General features: G+C 41.1%; 2 protein-coding genes across 2 annotated transcripts; one reads left to right on the top strand and one right to left on the bottom strand.

Moving 5' to 3' along the window:
* The first annotated feature begins 823 nt into the window (after window positions 1–823).
* On the top strand, window positions 824–14,331 carry LOC107287944 (histone H2A.V). The gene is made up of 5 exons (XM_015816508.2): window positions 824–952; window positions 8,493–8,570; window positions 10,260–10,373; window positions 11,509–11,638; window positions 13,107–14,331. The coding sequence occupies exons 1-5, from the start codon at window positions 950–952 to the stop codon at window positions 13,166–13,168; spliced, it is 387 nt and encodes a 128-aa protein (XP_015671994.1). The 5' UTR covers window positions 824–949; the 3' UTR covers window positions 13,169–14,331.
* A 1,464-nt stretch (window positions 14,332–15,795) lies between these two features.
* Window positions 15,796–16,731, bottom strand: LOC107287970 (heparan sulfate glucosamine 3-O-sulfotransferase 1-like). Its single transcript, XM_015816539.1, has one exon. It carries the CDS (start codon window positions 16,729–16,731, stop codon window positions 15,796–15,798), a length of 936 nt encoding a protein of 311 aa, XP_015672025.1.
* Between the last annotated feature and the right edge of the window lie 589 nt (window positions 16,732–17,320).

Raw genomic sequence — 17,320 nt, forward strand, 5'->3', positions numbered from 1 at the left:
ACCTAGGATTTGCCCGGCCCTTCCGAGGCATCGGCTTCGGGGAGGCGCTGGGGATGATGGGAGTTGAAGTTCAAGCCCACGGGAGGGCATCATGGGGGACCCCCACGACCCCTTCAATTCTTAGGCGTCTCCCCCTCCGAAGACCCCTTTCTCCTCCCCGGTGGGCTCGACGGGGCTTCCTTACGCGACAAGGCGGCGAGGGGGAGGGATCCCGCGGGGCCTCCCCCCTCTCAACGTCAGATGTTTTCGCCTCAGGTTGACGGAGCCCGTTTTTGGCGGGGAAAAAGAAATGGAAGCTCCACCTCCCGAAGAGATTCGTGTCAGCGACGGGACTCTTGTCCCCACGCGGGCCTCAGCTCACGGGGCACCCCGGCTGGAGCCTCCCCCGAGCGGCCTGACCTGCGTGCGAGGAACGGAACCGTCAACAGGCCCCGGGATCCATTTGTCACCCTCTCCGCGCAAACAAACGGCAGAGTTAAGAGAAAGTCACAATATGGGCGGGAAACTCGGCTTGCTGCCGATTGGCTCTTGGCGCTGCTCCTCCATTGGCGCCGCCCGCCAAACGGCGCCTTCTAATGGTTAACTGGAGCTCAAGCTTGTCACTCCACGCTCTCCTTCGGCGCGGAGCAACCTCTGGTTCCGCCTCTCCCTTTTCGCTCTCGCTCTGACGTGCCGTGTGCAAAGGAAGAGGGGGGGGAGGTTGGTGTTGGTGGAAAAAAAACAGCCGTTAAACGGGCCGCGGGGCGGGGCCTCGGCGAGGAAGTAAGAAGCCTTAATTGGATTGGTCAAGGCGGGAGGTTCAAACTAGCACGGGCCGTCCTGATTGGCTCGGGGTGGCCGCGGCAGGCCAGGCTCCCTCCTCGCGCCCAGGCGGGTTATTGTCTCTCGACTTTCGCAGGCGGCTCTCGCGCGGAATCGGGACTGGACTTCGCACAGGAGCGACGCAAACATGGTAAGCAGGGCGGGAAGCCGCGCGACGAGCGGGCCCGAGCGAAGCGTGTGAGGGAAAGCCCCGCTCCCGTTCGGCGGGAAGCCCGCGCGGGGCTCCCAGCTTTTCCTCACGCCGGCCGGCCGGCCGGGCGGGAGGGCTCCCGGGGGGGGGCCTACGAGCTGCCGCGGGAGTCATTCCGGCACCCCGTAGGCGGCGGCGGCGGGCCAAGCCGTCCTCTCTCGCGGGCTGCCCCGGGCGCGCCACTGACTGGGGCGGCGGAGGGGTGAAGAGGCGCCGCTGGCGGTTCCCTCTTCCGTTTGGCGAGCGGCCCGGGAAGCCCCGCCTCTCGGTCACCGCGGGGGGGAGGGGGGGCTGCCTGCCTGCCTGCCTGGCTTTGCTTGGCGCGGGGCCAGCGCGCCGGGAGCGCCTCATCCCGGCCGTACTCCGCGGCTCCCCCTCGGACTGCCGAACCTCTCCCCCCCCCCCGCTCGGTCCCCGGCCTGAGTGTCCGTCAGCGCCCCCCGAAAGAGCCGAGCGACGCCGCGGCCGGCGCTTACTCGCTTTCCCCGCGCGCGCGGCGCCTCCCCAGCAACGCGGCGCTTGTCGGGACGCCGGACTTGGTTGGGTCGCTTTCCCCTCGCGCGCGCGCGGGGCTGAGCCGGGGTGACGGCCCTGGCAGCTCCGGCGGTGACAGCCTAGCACGCTGCAGCCCCTCTCTGCCGCGGCGGGAAGTGGCGGTTCCTCTCCCTCCTTCCCTCGGCCCCCCTCGGCCTTCGCTCGACGGGGCAGCCGCGGGTTTTATTCCCACCCAGCCCCCGGGTAATTAATTCCTCCGCTTGGGCTGAGTGGGGGGACCGAGGGCGACGTTGGGCTTGCTGGGAAAGTTTGTGGGCGGCGGCGGGGGAGTCCAGCTTTCTCTTCCCGAGAAGTTCCCAGGGTCAGGAAAAGCCGCAGCTGCTGCAGTTTTACTTTCCAGGTGGAGGTCTCTGAATACGATTTCTATAAAGTACTTTTTGCCGCTGTTTTAAGGAGAGGTTGCTTTTGGCTGGAAGGCTCAAGATGGCCTCTCTTTTTCGGTTAGTAACTTGCAGCAAGGGGACATCTGGGATCCGCGTAGATCGGGGGGGGGGTCCAACTTTGGCAACTTTCAAGACTTGTGGACTTCAACTCCCAGAATTCTCCAGCCAGCACAGCTTGGGAGTTGAAGTCCGCCAGTCTTAACACTTTTGAGTCTCATCAACCAACCACGGCTTTTTCAATTTAATCCATTCAGTTACTCTTATATATTTTGCTTTGCGATTTGATCCTGTTGGACGATGCCACCTTAATATACGTGTTTATTATACTGGTAGCTCATCGTTCTAATTCATTCAGCACCAGTACATTTTCTAATCTCTTCTCATTTTAATTCACACCCTGCTTTAGGCTCCATTTTTGATCAGCCTTCCTACAGACTCAGTTCTCATTTCTAGATAGTAATAGGAGCACACTCTTATAAAGTTGTTTTTGGGTTTTGATAAATATTCATTACAACGAGCCATATATTACACACATTTCTGCCAATCTGTGCACATCTTAAACTTTCTCCATTCAAATTTATCTTTGATATATAATTTTGAGATGACATCGGTTGTTACATCACATAGTTTTTTCTGTCAATTATTGAGAATACTTTAGATTCTCGGCTAATAACATGCCATCTACAGAGAAAAGTGCATGCATGTTTGTGTATGCAGTTAAAATATCTCTGCTAGTACAGTACCATAAGTGTTTATGTATATGTTAACCACAGAAATATCACATATTTTCATCTTATACTTAATCTTTTATTAAGCATTCCATCAATTTACACACATGCTTTACTTCTGTAATGTATTGTTCCCATAACATTCAGCAGTCTTTTTCCATACCCATATGAAACATTCCTTAATTCAAATTTATCCATGCTATCATACTCCCCCCCCATCAACAAACATGGAGTATAGTTTATTTCTCTCATTCATACATTTCTTGAAAAAATGCTAAAGAGTCTGTACATATGCTTGGCATAAAGCTGCATTGCGCTTCCCAAGTTTTGTCCATTATTACCTCTTGCAATCTTGTAATTAGAATTCTAACAAAAAAATTTCAAGGATATTTCATAAACTAATCCCCAAGTAGTTTTGTTTTTACCTTTACCTAGAAGAAAATTAACAGCATTCTTCCAGTTATCAGGCATAGATATAGTCTTCGCATGTTAAAAAAGTTGCACAGCCATTCCATAAATAAACCACGCCACATTTTAAGATTTTCCCAATTATGCCATCAACAGCTGCATCCAGATAGCATCTTTTCTTCTCAGCCATTTTTTTTGACAGTAACAGTTACTGCTTTTGGTTCAATTCCATACTTTGACATAACAATAACACTCCCATAAAATACACCATTCCTTTCAGTTCTCTCATTGCCACTTTATATATATATATATACTTTTAAGTTTTGTATTACTATTACTGTGCATTTTAGCCTCCAATATGAGAAAATAATTCCTTTTTCTATTACTTGCAGCAATATGTCTTGTCATTATGGTATATGCTTTACATAATATCTCATCTTCATTTTTTGCAACACATTCTCTTTTTGCATTTTTCTTGTCTATAGCCTGACAGACTTCATAATTCCACCAAGCATTTTTCATATTTCTCATTACTATAACTTCACATGCTTATGTGGCGATTTATAATATTATTTCTACTCTGTTACAAGCTGCATCCATATCCTCTTTCCTTAAATTCATTTTTATACATTCAGTTGGGAAATTAATCTGTATTCTTACATACAGGACCCATACTTTTTTCATGTGGTCATTCTACTTTTTTTCAGGTCTTTTTCTTTCGTATCCATTTTTTCCAAAATCCATTCTTAACACAATGTCTCATATTCAGAAGTTCTTGTCAACATTGTAGCTTTCATTATTTTTTTAGCCTTTCATTATAAATAATCAAAAATATTCTAGGTTTATATTCATTCCTTCTGTGTATACTTATGAATACAGTTCTTAAACCATGTATTGAAAACAAACATCTTTCTTAAATCAGATACCAAAGCAGTAATTACTTTCATTCATTTTTGGATTTCCAGATGGTCCAATATCTACTGTCTTGACTTGTTCCCCACTATCCATTTATGTCATCAAAATCATGGGTTTTTTCCCCTATTAGTGCATTTCTTCAAAATGTTGTGTGCTTTTTCCAAAATTCATCTTTGGTTCTTTCATTATCACCATTCACTAGAATGCTGCATGCAACTATGTTTTCCCCCAATAAAAAATCCTGTTTTATATGCATCTGTAATTTAGATGCCACTTACTCATACTTAACTGATATATTTTAGCACTTTCATTCATAATAAAACCTGTGTTTTTATTTCCCATTTTTTCATTCAATTCCACTCAACAACATTAGACTACCCTCATTCACATTGCTTACATCCCGCTCCTTTCTCTTGGTTTCACAGGTACACAACATATCTATTTTCTTTCATTCTTTTCATTTGCTGATTCATGTTGTTTATCATTTAATCCATTTGCTTTCCAAGTCTCAGTTTTCTATATGTTATGTAGGTTACTAAATATAGACCCCTAGGTCAGTATCTATGGTCCTATCACATATGGAAAATTGAGACTTGGTGTTGGTTAATCAAGGTTTTTATTTTATGCTTTTAGGAATTTAAAGAATCAGACTAAGTTACCAGACTAAGTTATATCAACACTGCATGGAGCGTTCTTTGTTAATGATAAGAATAGTACTGCTCACTCCTTGGATATTTTAGCCAATATGATGCATGAAATAAATGCCTGTTTTATGCCAAAAACATTTACATTATTTTTTTGGGGAGGGGGGATGCTAGGACCTTGAATCTAGAGCCTATCTTACAAAAACAATATATGGTTGCCTGCATTCCATGGAGTATGCAGTGTATTGACATGCGTTTGGGATGTAGCTAATTTATCTAATAATATTAAAATATGATGTACCTAATAGAATGCCCATTAGAAAGCTGTTTTCATTGTATTTGTACAACAAACATTCGGTCATAAGTATCACTATGAGATAGTACTGAAATAGGATTTTTTATACAGTCCCCTTAATTGGTTATATATACAGTATTGTTCGAAAACAAATATATTTAAATCTTATTTTACAAGTCAGTTTTAAGTCTTGTCATCTATCTTGTGTCTCTGCTTAAAATTACTGAAATTAGAGTAGGTTCAATAATAGTGTTACAAAAATAAACAACTTGGCAATTGCCTGTTTATATTTAGAATTAGCATTGCATATTAGAGTAATGGGGTTTAGCAGTGTATTTAGGGAGTCTGGTTTGGGATTGTATCTTAGAGTATAGAATGCAGCAACAATCAATTTCACAATTTCAATGTTAGAGCACTATTGCAGATTAATAAACTAATTATAACAATTGCTATAATAATAGCTGACAGCAATTGATATTGTAGCCGAAAACCTAACTTGGGACACATTTTTATCTGCACATGAATTAAATATCTTTTACCATTAAAGCTTAGTTTGAAGAATGAATGCAGGGAAGACTGATTAGGGAAAACTAAAGTTGACCGCCTGTTTTATTTTTGAACGGGTTTTGACATACATGTCTAGTCTAGGGCTTAAAGAACTGATGTTTTGATAATTCACTGTCACTTGTATTTACTAATGAACTTTTCCCCCATATAAAATGAAAAATTGTAGAGCCAGAAAAAGGGTTTCTTGTAGCATTTTGAAAATGTGACTAATATTTGCGCATGTAACAACTGGGAAGTGTAAAGGGGCAAGATATGAAAAAATTAAGTGATACATGAATAACTCAAGAGAAAATTGCAAGGTTCCAAATGTACAAAGTAGGAAATGAGCTCCCCCCCCCCCCCAGCAAACTGAGTTTTTGGCTTCAGTTAAATTAGAATGGGATTGCAAGTACTTTCTAATAAGCAGGATATTCTTACAAACTGGCCTTTGATAACGGTGGTTTGAGTGTCATTTTACTCATGTTCTAATATCTGCAAGCACATCTCACTGTTTGAAATTTCAAAATGAAATAAAACCGCCAGTATTGATCAGAGGCTTTCCAGTGTTGGGGGTGTGGGAGCAAATGCAAACACTTGCACCCATAGAAGGCAAGCTCCCCCACTTTTGTGCGTGCATTCTGGTGCTGCGTGAATAAAAGGAGTGGAATTTATGCATGAATTTGTCATTTTGACAATGTTGCTGATGCCTCTGATGCTGACTGCTGTTCAGGTGATTCCAGTAGCCTGGGAAAAGGCAGCCCTGTCTAGTTGATGTCTGATATAGCTGCTGTTAACTGATAAGATTCTGCATTGCTAGACTTCTGGGAAAGGTTCATAGGGTTAGAATCAGCCACGTAGAAATTGTAATAAAAAACCAAAATCTCCTAAATTCTGATGTACTTGGTTCTAAATAAATCTCCATGGTGAATGAATCCTTTGGAAAGTAGTTATAGTTCAAATTTCCTCTTTGCAATCACCACCTGCCTGAGCTGATCAAAAGAATATCCCCAAAAGGTCTTAAGTGAGCAGCATTATCATAAATTAGTCTCTATAACATAAATTGTTGATTGTGTATAGGAGATGTATTCAGACTGAACAGCTCTCTAATTTAGTTTAGATAAGTAAGAGAAATGTGGACATTTACACGCTAATATTATCTGTAAAAGCAAGGCAAAAATTAACTTGGGAAAGCTCAAATGTCAGAATGAGATAAGACCTTGCCTCTGGAGTGCATACACGCCACAACAATCTATATCTGAGAGTTGGAAGCAAGTGGTTATGAAGTATGTGAATATCTTAGTTGTTTTTGAATGGTTTTTTGGTATTGGGTGCTAGGATATTGACCCTTTTTAAATATCCAAATGGTATCTTCATGTACTGAAAAATTTACATGCATATAGATCTGGACATATTGCACAGTGATAGCTTTTCAGAATTGTAGAACTTTCCCAGCATCCTTCACTGCTATTCATTGAGGATACTTTATATAAGCTAAAAGTGGAGGCTTTCTCATTTGTTTTTGTTAGCAATGAAATAATGTTTTCATCCAATAATTGTAGTAGGATATGCTTTGAGCAGATTTGGGGAGAAAGTTTTGGGAAAAATATATGTGAGAATGATGAAAAAATGAAAATCTAACTGCAGGATTTTCCTGCGTGAAGAGGACAATTGCAAAGAATATTTTGGTTGGGACTAATTCCAATGTATTCTTTCTTGCACATTGCATATGTATCAAGTCCTGGAATGAGAATTATTCTATTTGGGAATAAAATGTCTTGAAGAAAGTGTATGCAATAAAATGTTAAGTGTAAGAAGTTTGGTAAATATGTTCTAAATTTCTCCAAATCCAAGGCAAAGAGACTATTAAATGTTCTGTGCTTGGTTGGAACATTGAGATGCAATAATAAGAGGATTTGGGGTCATAAGAGTTGGGTGGCTATAGAAATCAAGTAAATAAATAACGCAGTACTAGACATGTAAACAAGTCAATATGGGCCATTTCACATATATGTGAATAAATTGGTTAATATGTTCATAATTCTTCCCATAAGTTTATCTCTCTGGATACTGTACAACCAACAGCTATTGAGAACAGCTGCAAGTTGCATCTGTGCTTGTATGCTAACACCAAATAAGCAACTGGATTATAGTCCAACAGCTTTCAAGAATTAATTGCTTTTAAATATATCTGTTTTTTTGAAAGTCATACTATCTTTGGGGCACAAATGATGAAAATGGAAAAAAGGTTCATTGAGTGTTGGCTTTAACTCTTCTACATCAGGGGTGTCAAACTGCCAGCCCACGGGCCGGACGCGTCACGCAAAAGCTGCGCCCTCCCCATTGCCGATACGTCCCGCGATGTCATGTGACGTCGCGAGTTTGACATGTCTGTTCTACATGTGTTTCATAACAGTACCATACCTAGCCATATACATTTAGAAAAATTGAGCAGAAGTTTAGTAAAAGAATATACTTTAATTTAATTTAATAACTATAACTTGTCTGTAGGTGTAAGCATAGGCCAGGGGTAGGCAACCTTGGCTCTTTTATGACTCGTGGACGTCAACTCCCAGAATTCCTGAGCCAGCATAGCTGGCTCAGGAATTCTGGGAGTTGACGTCCACGAGTCATAAAAGAGCCAAGGTTGCCTACTCCTGGCATAGGCTAATGTTGCTGTCCTAAAACTCTTTATTGCATGAATTGTCCCAAAATATACACGCTTACGTATCAAATTGGATATATGCCTAGCTTTACTTCTGGCCAGTGTCTGATCTTTCTTTTTTTCAAAATACGTTTGTCTGCCTGCTTGCATTGTGACAGGAAAAGTCTGAAGAATGTACTTCCTTTTGAAAAAATTCCATCAAGATTGTAAATATGAGTTGGTAGCAGGAGAAAGGTCATGACTAAATTTGAACAAGTGACACGCATTTCCAAAGTAGTAACACAATGGGCATTATGGAAGATGTGTTAGAATTGACCGAACTCTTGTGATGCTTTTTGATTTAGGCTGGAGGCAAGGCTGGCAAAGACAGTGGCAAGGCCAAGGCCAAGGCAGTATCTCGCTCGCAAAGAGCTGGGCTTCAGGTAAGTCTTCAGGCAGTCTTTCACAGACATGTTGATTTGTATTTTCTCACAATCCTAGTTAAATTTGGGAAGTACAGCATTCTCTGTTTGGGGCATAGAAGAATTCATTTGTTTATTATTTAATTCAGGGGTGTCCATCCCTGGCAACTTCAAGACCTGTGGAGTTCAACTCCCAGAATTCCCCCGCCAGCCATGCTGATTTAATTTATTTAATTTTGCAATAGATTGTTTTAACTATTTTTTCAGTCAGACAGAATTCTAAGCAAAAGTTAAAAGTCTCTTTACCTGGATAAAAGAAGGCTGGAACTGCTTTGGGTGGAGCTCCTTCTTCCCCCCCCTCCCCTGTTGATTGACATATAAAATTAAGCCCTATTATGGTTGTGGCTTATATTGTCCTAGCAATTTATATTAAAAACAACAACATTCTGCTTGGTTTTATGTCTGTACTAAACCAAGTCTTAGTGGATATTTTTCCCAGGTGATTGCCTTTCTTTTAAACCACTTCTTGCTCTTCCTTTTTAATTGCTTTTCCTTATGCTTTATTCTGTCTTAGCAAGAAGGTTGCCTTTTTTTAGCTATCAAATCTGGGCTGCAAAAATTCAAATGGCACTAGATGGCAGCATCTAATGGTTGCCCAGAATTTTTATGGCCTGATCCTAGTCTTTGTGTGTCTTTTCAGTTAGTCATTAATTAGAGAGAAGATGTGCAAAGATGTACTCCTTGGCTTTCCATCAGAGCCATTGTTTCTGCAGATCTTTAAAGTTCAGGAGGCTGTTTTGGTCCTGTCTAAAATGTAGCTGTTTCATTGAGTTCCATGTACATCTTTTAAGAGAGAAAAAACTTCTCTTTAGTCCTGTCCTCATTCCGGAGTTCTGGGTTCCTAAATTAAGTCTACCTATAGTTTCTAAGAGGAAGCTCCTTAATTCCATATTTTAATCTTATTTCAGAAGCTACTGCCCAAAGAATGTTTTCATTCTCTTGCACCATTTGTTTGCTGTTTATAGTTAAGAGCCCCAAATCTGTGAACTTTGTACAGGTTTTTGTTCTTTTATTGATTCATAACAAAGTGGCATTAAGGAGGAAGCTCTTTTCGTAAACACAGACTGGGATCTTATTCTTTATTCGGAAATTAGAATATGTTAATAAAAAATGCATTTGCTGAATCATATTCTTTCCTATAGTGAAAGCATTCTGGTTGTATTTATGCCTCATATCATTTTGACTTGGGATTTTAATCCTGTGTGTCTTGCAGCATCTGCTGCATTGCCTTAGGCTTGTAGAACACAAATTAATATTTTTAAAGTTACAAAAAAAAATAAGCTTACGAATGAATGACCTTATATAAGTCAATGCTAGTTTGCCAGCATTATCAATAAATCTTATATCAGAGAACTCGATTTTTATGCCTACACCTTGAATTCTGCCCAATAAATTGTGTCATTAATTGCACTTCAAAATTGTGTCAAATTGTGTCATTAATTGCACTTCCAGTAATAATGTACTTGCGTAGTTTGGCATTTGGTTGGCTAGTGTAAAAAACAAATAGACACTTATACCCTGACTATACATTATTATAGGGTATGCCTGGATCAAGTGTCTTCTACCTCTCTTGAAATAGGCCACAGATACAGACTGTCAGTTAAAGCCTCTTGAAAGTGCATGTACGCTAAAGCAATCCTTTGCTTCTAGTTCCCAGTGGGCCGTATCCACAGACACTTGAAGACTCGCACCACAAGCCACGGAAGGGTTGGTGCTACAGCGGCCGTGTACAGTGCTGCAATTCTTGAATATCTCACTGCTGAGGTAGGTTGCTGGAATATGTGATATTACCCTAATATTTGGGTTTTGAATGCTTCAATTCTTTATCTGTACCCTTTCTTCATTTTCTTGAACATTTCTTTTGATCTGTTTTAATAGTTGTTTGTAAGCTTACGATTTATTTTTTGCAAAAACTATTTTATTGTACACCTTCATGTCTATATCAAAGCATAATTATAAATACACCAGAAAGTTTAGAACACAAAGTATTGAAATAGCAAACCCTGTTGTATACGTTTTCCAGTTAGAAGCGCTTAGGTCTTCCTTATGTTTTTAAAATGTTAAAAATTGTAATTCATTACAAATATTTCTGAAGAAAAGAACATATTTAATAATAAAGGTATTGCTCATCAGTGCTTATATTTTTCTGAACTGAACTTCAGGAGGCATGTTTTTAATTGAAGAAAATTAATATTAATATTGACCCAGACAGATACATTTAGATTTTATACTGCTATAATAATATAAGCATCATTCCAAAAGTACCAATTATATACTTGTATCCAACTATGCATTTGCTTTCAAAATCCATAAAAGGCTATCAAATCTTTGCCATTTCCCCCCCTAGTTTAATTCACTTGTGGCCTTTATTTAAGTATTTCCCCCTTTAAATCCAGAATTTCTTCTGCTTAGCAATTTTGTGCAACACCTTATTATTGTGAATTTTAATAATAAATATAATTGTAATACTCATATTATCAACATTTTAGATCGGCCTTATCACAAGAAAGGGTTTATCAAGCTTGCAACAATCATACTGTAACACAAACGGATGTTCCTTTCAGAGATATTAGGTCATTATATCATTACTCTGAGCTTGTCAGGCACGAAAGGCCAGCTACCTATGCAAAAGTCCCATTAAACTGATTTATTGCTAAATGTCTATGCACAGGATTCTTCTCGCCTGCACCTGCTGGGAGTTAGATAAGGATCAGTGGAATTCAAGACTACGTGGGGATTCTAGGCTGATCCCTCCTTTAACTCTGCCTCTAGGTTCTGCCACTCCCCCTCCTACAGAACTATAGCATGTTTACCACTGTTTGCAAAAATTAAAATAGGAAAGTTAAGCGAGTTTAAAAAACTAGGAAACTAAAATGTGCAGCTGTATTTATTCCAACAGGTTTTGGAGTTGGCAGGCAACGCCTCCAAGGATCTTAAGGTAAAACGTATCACTCCTCGTCATTTGCAGCTGGCTATTCGTGGAGACGAGGAGTTGGATTCTCTTATTAAAGCGACCATTGCTGGTGGAGGTAGGTGTTCTCCTGGCTTCTGGATTTTAACTATTTATCAAGGGCAATTCGGTCATGTCCGTGTCAGAGGTTCCCATTTCAATATACAGCAGACATGTCAAACTCACAGCGTCATGTGACATCGCGCAACGTATCGGGATGGTTTTGCCATTGTCGGCAACGGGGTAGGTGTGGCTTCCGGATGACGTGTCCAGCCTGCGGGCCAGCAGTTTGACACCCCTGATATACAGGGAATCCTCCATTTGCAACAGTTCATTTAGTGACCATTTGAAGTTACAATGGCACTGAGAAAGTGACTTATGACCGTTTTTCATACTTACAACCGTTGCAGCATCCCCATGGTCATGTGATTTACATTCGGATGCTTGGCAGCTGTTTCATATTTATGACGGTCGCAGTCTCCCTATTGCGACCTTCTGGCAAGCAAAGTCAAGGGGGAAGCCTGATTCACTTCACAACTGTGTTACTAACTTAACAAGTGCAATGGTTCACTTAACAACTGTGGCAAGAAAGCTCACAAAATGGGGCAAAACGCACGTCAGAAATTTCTCTCTGAGCAACATAAATTTTGGGCTCAGTTGTTGTAAGTCAAGGACTACTACTACTATTTGGACTACATTCTTTGATGTGAAAAAAAAATGGAAATCCAACCTATTTTATATGGAGAAAAATATTTGCTGGAAACCATGTTCAGCAGCAATGAAACTTATGGTACTTTTAACTTAATGTTTTGGGACAGCTTATAAACACTGCACAAGTTTGAAGCTGCCCAACATTCCTGAAGTGAAAAATATTATTACAAAATGTTCCAGCTCATATTTTTGTACAGGGTATTACAATATTACTTGATATATACAACATCAGTTGTGTATTTTTGTCATTATGATTTGTCTTTAATTAAGACAATTTAGCAGTGCTATATTCCCAGTGTTAATTTTAGTAGAAGCGCAAAGCAAACATGGTGAAATCTTTCCTGAAGGACCCTCCATCTCCCATTGTGCTCCTTCCGTGTCCAGATCAAAGTTTAACCTGCCAGATCGAATCCACCTTCTTGACTTTGTTGTTGACCAAAATAAGTCATTTGATCGGTACATGTTTCTGGCAGTAGCCAACATACCAGCAGATGGGCCGGGCTCCGTGTCCCTCCACGTTCACATAACGTGTTATCTGCTAAGAGCCTCCATTTCAGCATACTGGCTTTACATTTAGGCACTCCAACCCTCAATCTATCCAGGATCCTCCAAGTAGTATAAGGACATTTTCATCTTCCACGAAAACCCCTTTAAATCGAAATATTGATTGAAGCGTGTGATTAAAAGAAAAGCAGTTGCTTGAAAACATGAAGTTGGAATGAGGGAGGGAAGAAGAGAGTTCGACATGGCTGCATAAATATCGATCAGCATCTTAAAACGTGATGTTATCGCAGACGTGTCTCCTCACCCTTTGCTCTCTCTCTCTCTCTCTGCAGGCGTAATTCCGCACATCCACAAGTCTCTGATTGGAAAGAAGGGACAGCAGAAGACCGCGTAAAGAGGCGCTTCCGTCAGCCCGCTTCCTCCCTCTCATTGTACTGTAATTGGGACAGAAGAAATATGGGGATATGTGGAATTTTTTTAAAAGAATAGTTAAATGGAAGAGCATAGACAATTGACTGTAGATTAAAACATTTGTATGTTCTAGATTTAAAGTTTGACAAAAAAAAAAGTACCTTGTTACGTGGCAGCAATTTGTGTGTTGATTGGCTAGGTTTCTCCCATGTGTTTTATACAAAAATGGAACGGATAAAACCATTTTTTACAAAACCTATTCTTGTGTGTCATTCTGGTATACAAGGGATAAATCCAGTAAAATTAAATTGAAAGGTTTAAAACAGTCACATATTCTAAACTTGGATATAGCCACATTCATGGTTAACTTTGTTTACTCTTACTTATTAACACAGAGATCAAAGTCCAGATTTTAATGTCACTTAAAATAACTTTTATGAATTTTAACAATACAGCTTTTTTTTTAAAAAAAAAATCTTTTTGCCTAGAATCTTTTCTCTAAATTCCTACACTGCACAAACATGGAAAGTGTTGCAGTGTCCTATTAGCAAAGATGCCCATCCTGAATTTTGCTGCTCATGGCTGATAACCTCACTGAAGGTCGTGGCTTTGCAGTGAATACTACTATATTATTGAACCAGCACACTTGCTTTTATTTCAGTTATTATTTTCTGACAAACACATCTGTAACAAAATACTAAATCAGCAATGCTGCCTTGGTTACAACTGGAAATGCTACCTTATAAACAAGAATCAGTGTTTCTTTCCACTAATAATTTTCAGAACTGCTTTACACAATGTCGCTGATTAAGCATAATGGTCTCAAATCTCCAAATGCTTGGCTTACCTATAGCTGTTCTCAAATTAATTTGTATAAATTTTATCTCAGTTATAATTCCAGGATTACTCTGATTAGTAATTAGTAATTTTTAGATTAGTAATTTAAAGCTATACGGACTTGTAGTCTTTAAAGTAGATTATTGTTAAGAGTTTTGGATTGAAGGAGGTCAAATAGGGTTTCGGTTGTTTCTCCATTCCTATCAGTGTGGACGGCTATTTGTATTTTTTAAGTACTATTCACTATATTCCTGTGCATTGTAAGTAATTTTGAACTTTGTCCTTATTAAAATAGCTTTCAAAATGCTACATATGGTAAAACTGACATGAAATTATTTAGGGAAGTTAGATGCAATGGCCAATTTGGATATGGATTGGGACTTTGCGTTACATTTGCTGATTCCATGGTAATCTAATAAAATACTGTCCTAACAAGGCAATATTTATATAACAAAGTAGATCTTTGAATTTGCAATAGTTTTTCCCCCCTACTCCTGCTATAGTAGGAGTAGGGTGTTTCTTTTCTTAGGAACAATAATTAATATAACTCTTGTGTAATTGATAACCTGGACCTGCTAGCTACAGAACAGTCAAGGCTTCTGTTACTAAAGGCTCAGCATTCTAGGAATTGGAACTTCCATACTGATGATGCTACAACTTTTTATTTTTGCTGATGGATTAACAATGTCAACAATGCTTTGCTAATGAAAGAGGTTGTTTTCTAAGAGATAAATAAAAGAGAAAGGATTGATTGGAGTGAAAGGTGATTCTTGTCAGGAGTTGAAAACAACTAATTTCCAGACTGTTTAATGCTTCAATCACAGTGCAGAAAATTAATATTCTTGTTGCTAAGATCTAAATGTTATTGTTACTTGGCCACATTTTAGGCAGATAACTGAAATGGATGTGAGTGTAATGGAATATCTGTAGGTTCCAGGATTAATTTAAGTTACACATTTCTTAGATGTTGATTGAAAGAAATACTAAAGGCCCACAATCAAAGTGCCAGTGTCTTTTGGACAGAAAAGCCACTGAAAAGAAGGGCCTGATTTCAAATTCTAATTAAATCATTTCTCGTGCCAAAAGTCTTACCTGGCACTCTGGAGTCCCTACCAGTAAGAACTAAGCTAACTATATGTAAGAACTAACTACCAGTAAGAACTAAGCTAACTATAAGCTAAATAGGCATGCAAACACCTTAGTTTACAGCAGGGGTGTCAAACTGCAGGCCCGTGGACTGGTTTCATCATACCAAACCTGTGCCCACCCCATTGCCAGCAATGCAAAGAGTCGTGATACATCGCGACACGTCACGTGACGTGAGTTTGACACCCGTGGTTTACAATGTTGAGTCAACCCACTGTTGGCTAGAAAAGAAGCTGAATTCAATTTTTGCAAGCTGTTTATAGGAATATGGGGACATATGTCAACAACATCCCTTTTGCATGGCCCAATTAAATACCAGATTTTCAAGAAGAACAGTGGATCTACATCCTCTAGCTTAAACTAAAGTTTTGGGGGGAACATAACCATAAAGAGCACAACTTCACCTGTTGGGATCGCTAGAAAAGTTAAAACACTTATCAAAAAGTTGCTTTTTGCCTCAAGCGCTTCCCCAAGGATCTCAAAACCTCCAACTTCAGGTCTGGCTGTTTGACCATAAACAGAGTCGGTATATGGTGTAGAGTTTAATTTCCAGCTCCTTCGAAAGAAAAACGGGGAGATTTGTGGTGGAATATTCACAGAACGCCCAACTTGGCCTCTACGCAAGACTCAGCACCAGTTGAAAGTCCGTCCCACCATGGCAAAAAAGTCCTCGTTGTGCTGACTGAAATAGGTGCAGAGTCGCTCCAGCAGTAATTCATCGACGGTGGGGTGAGGTCGGCCTTTCGACTGGTCAAGGCAGTGCCGTTCTCCTTTGGCCTGGAGGCAAAAGAAGCCTTTTGTTTCGTTGAAGTAAAAGTTGTCTGGGCCCAGGTAAGGCTCCAGTCCCAAAAACTGCTCCACGTGACGCATCTCCGAATCTGGCTGCCGTATCAGGCCGCCTCCATCTACCACGTGGATCTGCGTTGTAGGGAAGAACTCCAGCCACCGAGCCAAGTGTAGCGCGTAGAGGCTGCGCTGCATGGCCTTGTAGTTGGTGTTCAGCTCTTGGCCCCTTTTCAGGATTTCCTCCAGGGACTGGTACGGTTTCTGCCGGGCTTTGCGGTTGTAGAGGATCTGGGTGTAATCGGACACCAACCTTTCCACGGGATCCCGCACAATCAAAAGGAGCTTCACGGAACGGTCCATGGCATAGATCCGCTCCGGGGCCTCGAGGGAAGAGAAATAGCCCGGCGTCTTCTCCACGGTGATTTGAGCGCTGTGGGAATTGGGCATCTGTTCGCAGTACCAATCCAATCCCTTTTGGTAGTTCTCTTCCACGTTGAAGAAATGTATCTCGGAGTGAGCAGCTGCGATTTGGGGGTGTAGACTCAGCATCTCCAGCAAGGCCCGGGTGCCCCCTTTCCTCACTCCAATAATTATGCCTTTGGGCAGCCGTTGCTTCCAATCCTCATCCAGGGCATCGGAGGCGTTCCTTTTCCACTGGTCCAACAGGTCACTCACGACGTCGGAGTCATTCTTTGTCCAGCTGGTCTCCCAGCGTCCTTCTTGCGAATAAATTTCACACATCTTCAGACATAGCAGCAGCAGGCAAATTCTGGCCATTTCTGACCCTTCTCTGAGATAGTAAGCGACAGAGGCAATAGTTTTCCTCTACCCTCCTCGATCTGACCCCCCCACACACACCGTTCTTCTAGCTAGGAAGGAATCCTTCTGTAGAAAACTATGCTGCTTGCTGGTATTTCACATTCCAGTGCCCAGACTGGCAGCAATGCAAATAAGCCCTTCAGCAGAAAGATATTTGCTTGAGAAAGTTGTTACCCCCTGAAAAAGATAGAAATATGGTCACAAAGCTCGAGTGACAGTTAAAACTCCGTTATTGTTACTAAAGGCCAATGATGCAAGGCAAATCTACCTCTTGCGCTAAACCAGGGGTAGGCAACCTTGGCTCTTTTATGACTTGTGGATTTCAACTCCCAGAATTCCTGAGCCAGCATGGGGGAACTATGGCCCCTTCATGACTCGTGGACTTCAACTCCCAGAATTCCTGAGCCAGCACGGCTCAGCTTGGAAACCTCTCCCTTTCCCCTCAGCATGGCTGCCTCAGGAATTCTGGGAGTTGAAGTCCACGAGTCATAAAAGCCAAGGTTGCCTATCCCTGTGCTAAACCATCACATATTTAGTTTAGCATAGC

Source organism: Protobothrops mucrosquamatus, unplaced genomic scaffold, assembly GCF_001527695.2.
Source record: "Protobothrops mucrosquamatus isolate PMUCROS unplaced genomic scaffold, P.Mucros_1.0 scaffold462, whole genome shotgun sequence".
Taxonomy (NCBI): domain Eukaryota; kingdom Metazoa; phylum Chordata; class Lepidosauria; order Squamata; family Viperidae; genus Protobothrops; species Protobothrops mucrosquamatus.